This window comes from Mchenga conophoros, linkage group LG11, assembly GCF_057382185.1.
Source record: "Mchenga conophoros isolate Kocher_MC1m ecotype Shallow Benthic linkage group LG11, M_conophoros_male_GT1.1, whole genome shotgun sequence".
Lineage (NCBI taxonomy): Eukaryota > Metazoa > Chordata > Actinopteri > Cichliformes > Cichlidae > Mchenga > Mchenga conophoros.
In genome coordinates, this window is record NC_140536.1 from 28,998,042 (window position 1) to 29,009,030 (window position 10,989).

The 10,989-nt window shown below is 42.1% G+C and overlaps 1 protein-coding gene across 1 annotated transcript; it reads right to left on the bottom strand.

Moving 5' to 3' along the window:
• Positions 1-546: 546 nt before the first annotated feature.
• Positions 547-10,470, bottom strand: nradd (neurotrophin receptor associated death domain). The gene is made up of 6 exons (XM_085292272.1): positions 10,016-10,470; positions 6,064-6,196; positions 5,606-5,959; positions 4,556-4,760; positions 4,285-4,427; positions 547-2,065 (listed from the first exon to the last, which is right to left on the bottom strand). The coding sequence occupies exons 1-6, from the start codon at positions 10,052-10,054 to the stop codon at positions 1,755-1,757; spliced, it is 1,185 nt and encodes a 394-aa protein (XP_085148398.1). The 5' UTR covers positions 10,055-10,470; the 3' UTR covers positions 547-1,754.
• Between the last annotated feature and the right edge of the window lie 519 nt (positions 10,471-10,989).

The window sequence follows — 10,989 nt, forward strand, 5'->3', positions numbered from 1 at the left end:
GCAGATCTGCAGCATAAAGACTGATGTTTTATCGTCTGTATAATGCTACACTTGATTAGTAATTCCACAAAAAGCAAAAGAAGTTAAACATCAAAGTTAGACTTGCTTGCCAATTCATTAGTTACAGGTAGTGAGTACTGGAATGGACCTCATTTTACCTTCAGAGCTCAGTTTCCTGTTCTTAGCTGACTGGAGAAGCCTTCTGCAGCTCTAGCAAGGTTCAACATGTTGTGGATTCAGAGATGCTCTTCTGCATACCTTGGTTGTAATGAGCGGTTATCTTGTTACTGTTGCCTTCCTGTCAGCTGAAAGCAGTCTGGCCATTCTCCTCTGACATCAAACGAGGCGTTTTCGCCCAGAAAACTGTCGCTCACTAGATATTTTCTCCTTTTAGACCAGTCTCTGTGAACTCTGTGATTAAAATCCCAGCAAATCAGCATTTTATGAAATTGGCTGATTAGTAAGTAAGTTTAGTGAAAAAGTATCTAAACAGTTATACCTAACAAAGTGGCTGTAAGGGTATTTGTTAAATGACAACTAGGCCACCACAGATATCTCATAGGTTTTATTTACTTTCTGACTTGAAGTGGTGTTAAAATAAATACAAAAACAAGGTGTCAAGCTGAACACAAGGATTAATGTTGAGAACTTTTTCTACATTTTAAAATGGAAAATTCCATCTGCATCTTCACAAATTTCCACTTTAATCCAGGACTTTACCAACCCCTTAACATTTAAAGCGTTTACAATTAAATGATGACTTGAATGATGACAGAAAGCGCTAAGAAAGTTGTTTAGCAGAATCTGACGGTGCTTGATATTTCCTCAGTGTAAATGACCACAGCTACTTTGTGGCTGCAGCAGAAAAAAAAAAAAAAAGATTAAAAAAAACCCAACAGAATAGGCAATAACTTTTAACAAACAACCTAGTGAGCAGTTCCTATCTACATACAAGATAAAAGTGTTCTTATAAAAAATATAAACTACAAGCAATAATGGGGACAATTACAGAGATATGACCTTGGTGTTCTCCTGAAGAAATCAGACCACATGCCCATTAAACCCGCACAAATGATCCCCTTTAGGAAAAGCCACATTATACTGGACAGGCAAAAAACATGCCAAAATCAGCTGTACCATAGTGGTTGCTTCAGTTGTGAGTCATAACAAAAAGGCTAGCCATACTAAAAACATGATGACGTAACCTGTGTGCATTTGTACAACAACGTGGGGCGGGATACATATATGTGAATATATATTTGGAGTTTTTTTACATAGGGATGGATCTAATTTATGATGTCTCTGAATAATAAAACTCATGCAACATGTAAACATGTTATTTCGCTTCCTGCCACTAACTAAATATTTACAAGACATAGTAGTGTGCGCGTATAAACAACACTGTAAATGCTCTTATTGTTGTGTGAGAGGAGATCTTTCCACGTCATCCCAGATGATCAGGTTGTTCTCTCACTGGTAGCATCAGTTGCAGTGATGAGATATACAACAGTTTATACCGTTAGCGTCCTGCTTATGTGTTGATAGGACACATTAACAGGAGAATCAGTCATGCAGTTAGAGCAATGTACAATCAAGTGGTGACATAAACTGGAGTAAAGGTTCAGAAGGTAAAAAAAAAAAAAAAAGAGATTAAAAACCCATCAGTGGCAGAGGTGGTGATATCAGAGTACCTCTCATCATGTCAGAGTTTTTCACCTGAGTCTCTGAATTTCACACGTAGGGTCGAGAAGTTGTCAGACCACAGACACCCCCTGCACGGGACAGTTAAGAGCTGTTACTATGTCGGGCCTCTCGATGCGGGCCACTGCAGAGCACAGCAGTCCCAGAGTGGAGCCTTCTTTCTGGGCCCAGTTAGAGAGGAGTGTGTGGGCCGGGGCCTCTCCCCGCTCGAACAGATCCAGCTGTTCAGGCTCATAACCCAGCGCCGCGCCAAGGTGCCTCCAGCCTCGGCCGCTTCCTTCTTGCAGGAGGCGCTCCACCTCTTCCTGTCTTTGTGGAGGTAGGTTCGTGTAAAGACGGCTGTCCTGCTTGTCTCTCATGTTACCTGTGAAAACAAAATCCAACCAAAGTTACCACATCTGTCCGAAAAGCAGTAGCAGTGCTTACAGTATATTATCAAAAGCTATAAATAATACCACAAACATGGGCGCTAGAATAATTGTGTCCTTTTAGAAATACCAAGTTAATTATTGCAAAATTAGGAAGTTTACAGTTGTTGTGGAAAACACTGAAAACTTAAAGGTGATACAGAGATTTCATCCAAACAAAGAGACTTTGTTTAGTTTTAGTGTTAGTTTCTGAAAGCCACAATGCAATACATGGCTTGTCTGCAAGACATCAGTCTGCAGACAAGCTTATATAAAACGGAGCTATGGTTATAATATAACTTTTTGAACTTGCTTTCATATATATTCAATCAAATCGCTTTTCTTAAATTAACCCCTGCAAAATGCAGTTGCATTTTATTATAATAAAATAGTAATAATGGATGAACTTGAAAATGAAATTCCTCCTGTGGAAGTTTCCAAGCTAACCAATAAACGCGGCAAAGCTCATGGAGTTGTCTCAAAAACAGAGGAGGTTAGACCAAACACACGTGATTTAAAAGGGATTTTCACGGCACGTCAACTTCCAAGAGACACGGCAGGCGGCATCATGCATAACTTTAAAAACTCATCGGTAAAGCAGCAAACCTCCCTGGGCATGGAAGAAAGGTTTCGCCGAGAAGAATCAGATGTTTAAAAACAACAGCTGAGATAATAACATATGACTGATGTCTTGGATTGTCTGAGGCACCACGTCATTTAAAAGAATAACACAATGCGCTGAGTGGATAAACTGTAATCGCTCGACTTTCCAGCAAGAAATCATTCCTCGGCGTATTTCCAAGTTAGGACTGGTTCCTGAAATGTCCTCACTTCTCATTTAGAGGCACTGAAAATACTTTTCAGGCTTTTAAAGAAAGCAGCGTGAGCTGAAAGTGTTTGGTCACGAGGAATGAACTAAAATTCCAAAAGCATGGGAGAAACAACAATAAACATTACCCTTTGGCCTTCTTCTCATCATTAAAGTCAAGCATTGTTATTGTTACTTAAAAACTTTAAAACTGTCAACCTGGTTGCATAAATATGCACACCCTTAACCTAATACTTTGCTTCAGTGACTTCTTATTTTAAAACACCATCTAGTCTTTTTAGGTAGAACTCTATCAGCGTGACACGTCTTCACCCTCCCTCGCGTTGTCTCCTGTGCACAGCTGTCTTCACGTCCGCCCACAGATTTCCTGGTGTGTTTATAGATGTCGGGCACAAAATTTTAATCTTCCCCTGCTGAAGTAATTCTTTTGTTGATCTGGATGTATGCTACGGGTCATTGTTGTGATGAAAGATGACATTCCAGCTGAAGCATGATGCTGCTGCTGCCATGCTTCAGCGTAGCTATTGTGCTCTTTTGGTGATGTGCATAACTTTTGGAATTACAGCAAAAAAGTCCAGTCTTGTCATTTTCCCACATGCTTTTAGGAAGACCGGATGTATTTTGTTCTGGAAAACTAGCAAGGCTTGGGTATTTTTCTCTGCAAGAAAAGGCTTCTGTGTTGCCACCCTACCACATAGCACAGACATATGAAGAATATGAAGATTGTTGTCACATGCAGTACACAACCAGATCTTGCCAGAACTTCCTGCAGCTCCTTTAATGTCTCTACAGGCCTCTTGGCAGCCTCCCCGACCAGTTTTCTTGTTATCTCTTCATCATTTTTTGAGGGGTGTCCAGTTCTTGATAAAGTCACTGTTGTGCCATATTATTTCCACTCGTTGATGACTGTCTCCATTGTGCTCAATGGTATATTTAATACCTTGGGAATTCTGTTGTACCCTTCTCCTGACTGATACCTTTCAGCAATTTGACAATTTGTAAACTCTCAGTGGCCCTTTTTGCCGTGACCAGATTAGTTTAACAAAATCGGTTGATTTTGGTTAATCCTCAGTTATATGAGGGTGTGCACTCTTATACAAACACACTACACATTAAGCAGTTTGCTTCTCATTTGAATTGCAGAGGTTATTCGTCATATTAAAGATGGAAAAAGCTCTGAAATTATTTATATTGACATCCCAAAAACCCGCGATGGGTGGAAAGGTTGGTTTTTTTTTGTATCCACTGTTCTCGGGGAGCTGCTAGATGTTTTAGCAGCATTTTTAGAAAGCTTGAATCATTTGAAATCAGTTTAATTTAGTTTCATAGCGTCTGTGGCTATCATACCTTTGCTGGGCTGGTTGTCCTGTAGGCTGTAAGAATCCAGAAATACACCACTGTCGCTCTGAAGCTTCTCTCCTTCTGGAGATGTTCCCAACTCTGCTGCATGGGCCTTAGAGAGCGCCTTCTTCTGTTTGCATGACCTCCAGCTGTGAAGACCACAGTAAAAACAATGATAGTTAATTACCCATTAGGTCCTATTTTTAATCACTGGGGGAATATGTACAGATTCTTATGCACATTTCAAAATAAGGACCCTTCTTCAGTGAAAACCTACCATTTATAAGCCACATAAATAAGCAAACCCAGCACCACAGCAGCCAGAACAGACACATATACAAGAATGTTGCTGTTGCCGCTCTCTTCCTGTGTGGTTAAATCAGTCGTTCCAGGAGCAGGACTGGTCTTCCCGTCCTCCGTTACGCCGGGCCACCGAGGAGCATCGGTTTGACCGGGGCGAGAGAGAATGTGCAGCTTCTTCTCTGTGAAGATTAGGAGATGGACATGCGCCACAGTGAGGAGCATTGCATGTGCACATTTTGCACGTCAGAACACATTTGCACACCATAAATTAGGACCAGATGTAATGATAGCCTCAGCTATCCCACTCCCCTGAGGTTTTCAGACCTTTCATTGCCCCCGTTTCCAGCCTGATTCTCCCTCCTGCCGTCTGCCTATTTTGGGATCAAACAGTATATCGTACTGTGCTGACCCACAAGGGGTCAAAAAGTCATGACTTATGGACCCACGGTGTGCACAGATGACCTAACTCCTGGAGAGCGGGTGTAGCCATTTGGGAGCGAGCAGACTTGCTGTCAGGGTCAGCAGCCTCGCTTGACCTTCAGGTTTTTGAGACAGTTAACCTAAAGACCTGTCAAGCTCATATCAATTGGACTACAGCACTTAAGTGGGCTCTTTTTCACAACTCATGTTTCCCAATTCACAGTGTTACAAAGTGAAGCGTAGATGCAGATGTTGACCACATGTCCTCATTTTTTCAGAGACTCTTCCGCTGCTTGTCTCCCCCTTCCCTTCAGCTCTCTCTTTCATCTTTTTTATGCACTATTGCCTGCATCAGATCTTTAAAGGATAAAGCTCTCATTATTCTGTATTTTCCAATTATCAGCCAGTTATAAAATCAAGACCCCAATCAACCCACTGGGTAATTTATTTTTAATATAATTTATTTTAATAACTTTTACAGCTGATAAAAGCCTCCCCCATGAATATTCATGGTTCTTGGTTTATTCTTGTTAAAAGGGAGTTTTTCTTTCCCTGTCCCTTTATGCATTTTATTTACCGAGTCTAAATCTTTGATAAAGCTCACCCATGCAGAGTGTGTCAGATTGGGGCAGGCAGGACCGGATCTCCACCTCATTTTCAGAGCACCGAGCGCAAGGCTGACAGGGACCTGTGGGACGAACCGCCTCCGAGAAGGTTCCAGGGCCGCAGGTGGCGCACACAGTGTCTCCCATAGAGCCACACTGCCGTACAAGCCCCTCACCACGATTGCATTTGGAGCAAGGTGCGCACAAGCTGTGCGAGCTCAAAAAGAAGTAGCCTTTGTCACATTCACACTGTGTGTTTTGAGTGGCAGAGCATGGAGAGAAAGTGGGAATACTGTGTGGACACCTAGCACATGGAAGGCAAGAGCCAAGGTCTTCAGATGAGGAAAATCTGCCTATGGGAAAGATTACAAACTCTGCGTCAAACTGGGTGAAGAAAATGATGAGGCACTTGAAACACGCTGAATCAGAGTAGTAACATTAGATTATAAGTGCTTACCCTCTGGGCACGGTGCACATGTGGTGTCCTTTTTCCCACATTCTACCTTCACTTCAAACCCAGGAGGGCACAGACTGCAACACTCCCCTGATTCAGTGAACTTACCGCTGGCACAGGCATTTCCAAGAGTAACCTACAGCAAAAGTGACACAGTAAGAAAAATAAGATACCCCTACTGGGTTTTTTTTTAAGGCAACAAATCATACGTTTGGGCCATTTTTGGATATAAAGTTTTAGGACTGCACGATTAAAGAAGCAGCAAAGAAGATAAACTGTAAATGCGCCCCCCCCCCACACACACACACACACCCCAAACCCGCCTTGTTTTTATCTTTCGATCTGCCTTGGTTTTCACCCATAAGTGCTCTTAATCCTTATCTGCAAGTGGGTAATGGAGGTCCCAGCTTGAGTTATGACATGACGAATAGATCAGACATTCCTAACAGCTTGTGCAGGGAGCGAGGGTGCCTGACAGGAGTTGCTGGATTTAATCACATGGCTTTAGGTCATTGAAAAGAATGAAACATAAAGGGGGAAGTAAAACAACCAGAAAAGGAGCGTGAAAGAAGTAAAAGAAAAAAGAAAAAATCTGAGTTTCTGCCTCTCCACTCATTCTAAATTCTGTGTGAATGAGCGCTCTCTGTGTGAATTAACTATACTGGTTGTGGCGGTGACTGGGAATAAAGGAGATGGCCCCAGGCAAGAGTGTCAGTTAACCAAGGCTGCTCAGCATGAGAGTGTCCGTTTGGGTAAGAGGAGCGCTTTGAAGTCACAAAGCCCCGCAGGTGTGTCTGTGAAGGTCAGTATTTCACTAACACGCCCTTCTCCAGGCCCTATGCAACGGCATCTTAAACATGCACACATATTTAAGGGAGATTGACCTACTCCGCCTGGGGCCTGACAAGAGCAAACAGATGTCTAACAACTAACCTCCTGCAAAGGAAAAAAGTAACAGCTAAACAACCTCAATGATGTCTCTCTTTGTTTCTGAAGTCTGCCAAGACACTCAGGAGACATGTGTGAACCTGTAGCCTCCAACAAAAGCCCCCCAGATAAAAACCAAACACTCACGCACGGACACACACACACACACACAGAGACAGAGACAGTGGTGCGACTCCAGTCGCGAAACCCAAAATGTTCCGTGCTGATGATACAGGCGAATCGGCTTTGAAACTGTGCTCGACTCGTACCAAAAACAACAGCCGGTTTGACCGCACAGCTTACAGAGGAGCCTGATGATATCTGAACACCAGCCACACAACCCAGAACAGAGGCATTTAGGAGACTGGGGTGGTAGGATCCAGCAGGGAGGAATCAGGATATCTGAGTTGGCGTCATAACCACAATAACTTGTAGCACAGAGGTATCCTGGTAACCCTGGTTTGCCCTCTCCATGTGACTGATGAAGTGCTTAATAACCTTTTGGCCTCTTAATCTATCCTTTAGTAAATATTTAGTGACAGTGGCTCTGTTTTGTTTTTTGGCATTTTTTTGGTGTGTGTGTGTGTGTGGGGGGGGGGGGGGGGGGGTGTTGACCTCGGGCTTGAATTTGTAGCATTTTATAACGTCTGGTGTGGGTCTGGTTGGTGTAACTCGTTAAACTTGGCTGGGGGGCCAACTGTACGGAGAGCAGGCGCCGGCAAATGCTTGGCGCTTAACCCATTGGTCTCCAGTATACAATGAAAGATTTAATTCATGCCACACTGGAAACCAGCGGGAACTGATATCTACTCCTTACAGGAATAAATACCTACTCATTGTAAATTAAATAGTACTCATTAAGGGTAAATTGAACTTTAAGTACTAAGAGGAGTAAATTATACTTTTACAGGACAATGATGAGTTTCCTGTTTAAGTCTAGAAAGGAGACATAATAACAGAAAAAAACATCTAAATTATTTGTTGCTTGTAAACTCAGAAGGCAAAAACTGTTATTTTTAGTTTCGTGCCACATAAATCGACACGCTTTGCTTTCTAAACATGTATATAACTTGATTCCATTTAATTATTGGCTCTTGTTAATCATCTTGCTACAGCTTGTGTGGCTACAACGTCATACCTTGTCATTATGTTCACTTTTCAAGCAAAGTTTAATTTCCCTCAGAGTCCTCTGGGTCTTATCTGTTGTACTGGGGGGTTATAAAGTCTGAGGGGAACCAAGCTGCAGTTGCTTTTTCCATCAAGGTAAGAAGCTGCAATCTAAAGGGATTCCCCAGTGAGAACAGACGGACCACCGAGGAGCACAGCTTTCAATGGGGCTCTCAACTCCACGGCTGCTGGAGTCACTCAGTCATCGGGGATCTCACACACAAACACACATACACAATTCATTTCAGCCGCCTCTCTGCCTGAAACGTTTTCTGAAGTGAGCTCCCTTTTAAAGCCTGCGGATGTGAGTTTCCACTGTTAATCTAATCTGTGTGAAAATAAACATGAAAAGATTGCTCTTCGCCTGTGAAGATGCTGACCCATGATATTTCACAATCCGGCTGTGGCAACAACAGTGAGAGGTCTTTCAGCAGAGTCAGCCCAGGCTGAGAGGGGAAACCTGTCTGAGCAGCACATCTGTGCCCATTCCTGCTATTGGTGCAGTATGCAGGCAGCATGAGGGACAAATTAAAGGACACAGGGTTCCACCACAACCGTGATCCTAAATCAAACGAGACAGCGCGCGCAGATACACCAACTATTCATCTAACGGTTTTCAACTCTCACCAAAGTAAATGAGGTAATTAAAAGTACTAAATGATCCTGAAGTCTGCCTACTCTGTGGAAATTCAAATTAGGGTGGGAACACACTAAACTACCCCCTTGCATGCACACACACACAAACACCACAAACTGGGAGAAAATTATGATAATTGCCTTGCTCCAGATATCCAGACCCCAGCAGTAGTAATAGACTAGGCCACATTTTCACCAGGAACTGCCACAAGCAACAAATGTATCAACGCGTACAGTAAACTAAATGGAAAATGTGTTGTAGAAAGAGTTAAGGTAGTAGAAAAACACCCAACTTCCACACTGAATCATATAGTGACTAATGAAACAATTATTTTTGGAAACAAAAGATTCCTTTTGTGTTTTTCCCAAATGAAAAGCATCTTAAATTCCACAAATTAATCCTACTGATATTATAATTATAAAGAGATACCTATCTTTTTTAGAACTAAAGCCTTATCTAACCACTTTGATCTAACAAAAGTGCTCTGACTCTTAAAAAGCATGTCTAGACAGGACTACAAGCCCCATGGGCTTTTTCAGGTAGATGAGTGTCAAATTATTGTCTGCAACTGTGAGGTAGAGGTTTTCTTTGCACCCTGATCCTGGCTTAATGGCATGCTATCAAACACCACCGAAACTATAATCTGTCTTTAAATCATACACCATTTATTTTAATGTGGCTGCTTAATCTTGATAAATGGTGTGCTCCTGGGTTTTGTTCCTGTTTTATGTGTTTGGTTCATTGTAGCCGGTGTGATGGGCTCAAAATGCGAAGTTTCGTGGGAAAACAATGAGATTGCAATAAATAAATAAATAAAAAAACACACACACAAGAAGAGGAAGAAATAGTGCCAAGGAGGTCTTCAGTAGGCTTCGTCTTAGCATGTGCATCTGAGAAATATGTTTACCACGGTTCGATTCCAGTTTTGTCAAGAGAGCCTTTCAAAGACGCACTAATTTTACTCTATTATCACCTGTGACGCTTATATTCACCAACATGTGTCGTGTGACAGCCCTGACGAAGTACGGTTCTGTGTTGTGAAACAGATTTCCTTTGGGAGCAATGGTGCAAACTGAGCTGGATTAAGTTTACTCAAGTTTAAACAGACCCCTGATGTAAAGCCACGAGTGTGGAATAAGTAAGAAACGCCTTATAAAACACGTCAAAGTGAAAATCTGACTTTAGCTCATGTGGTGGTAAAGCGTGCAATAAACTGTAGCTTACTTTTAACAGCAGAAATGCGCATACGACAAACGGTTTCATGTCTTCAGCTCCAAAATCCTCTTTGGCTTCGACACACACAGGGGCGTCTCAAAATCGTCCACAGAACAGTGTTTTCACTCTGCAGCCTCCAACAATGGCATGAAAAATGCCAAAACCTCAAGTTCCCCGAGTCTAGTTAAATACACCAACTTGTCCTAAAACGCGCTGGTTCCACAGAAAGGAGAATTCGATCATAGTCCAGTAACCAGATGAGGGTTTTTACGCGTGAGGAAGCAGTTTTAAAATGTGTATAATCCTTCGGTCTTCTCCGCGTAGCGCTGCAGCCCGATGCGTCTGTGTCAGTGCATTCCTCAATGTTACCTTAAAACAAAGTTTCTTCTGTCTCAGCTCAGAGGACGCACCAACTGCCACACTCCTGCAGCTTTGCAACAGATGAATCTGCTGCGAGTTCTCAGGAGCCTTTTCTCCTCCCATCGACTCGGCTTTCAGTGCGGCTTCGTGATTGGCTGCATCCCGGAGCTCGGTAACAAGTACAGACGATACAGGAAGGGAGAAAAGTAAAGGTAACCGTCATTGTTATCGACTGTGTGTCAATGTTATGTATCTAATGTTACGTGTCTACAGGCTCAGTGCACTAGCTTAAAAAGAGCAACCCCAAAGTTTCCAGTATTAAACACAATAATGGGACATTAATACATAAACAGTCTTGTTAATAAATGGGATAAAGGTATTAGTTTATAGACTAGACTGTTCAGATAGTTTGTACTGATATTTATTAATTTTTTCCAAAATTTTATTGTAATTATTGCCTCTCCTGTATTTATCTGTCTGCTCTTTTTGTCAGTTAGCCAACAAAATAAGACTTTACATGCAGATATGAAATGTGTTGCATTGTTGGATACTTTTTTTTAAATCTGAAGCTGAGTAATCCTAGTGAAAAATGCGTAAAAGCAGGACTTTACCGATCACGTTTT

Bases quoted from the DNA above. Each gene is read 5' to 3' on its own strand.
- nradd (XM_085292272.1), bottom strand. From the start codon at position 10,054: ATGAAACCGTTTGTCGTATGCGCATTTCTGCTGTTAAAA. The intron at 5,960-6,063 runs GTAAGCACTTAT...TCTTTCCCATAG, and splicing joins ATGTGCACCGTGCCCAGAGG to GCAGATTTTCCTCATCTGAA. The intron at 4,761-5,605 runs GTGAGCTTTATC...TAATCTTCACAG, and splicing joins ATCTGACACACTCTGCATGG to AGAAGAAGCTGCACATTCTC.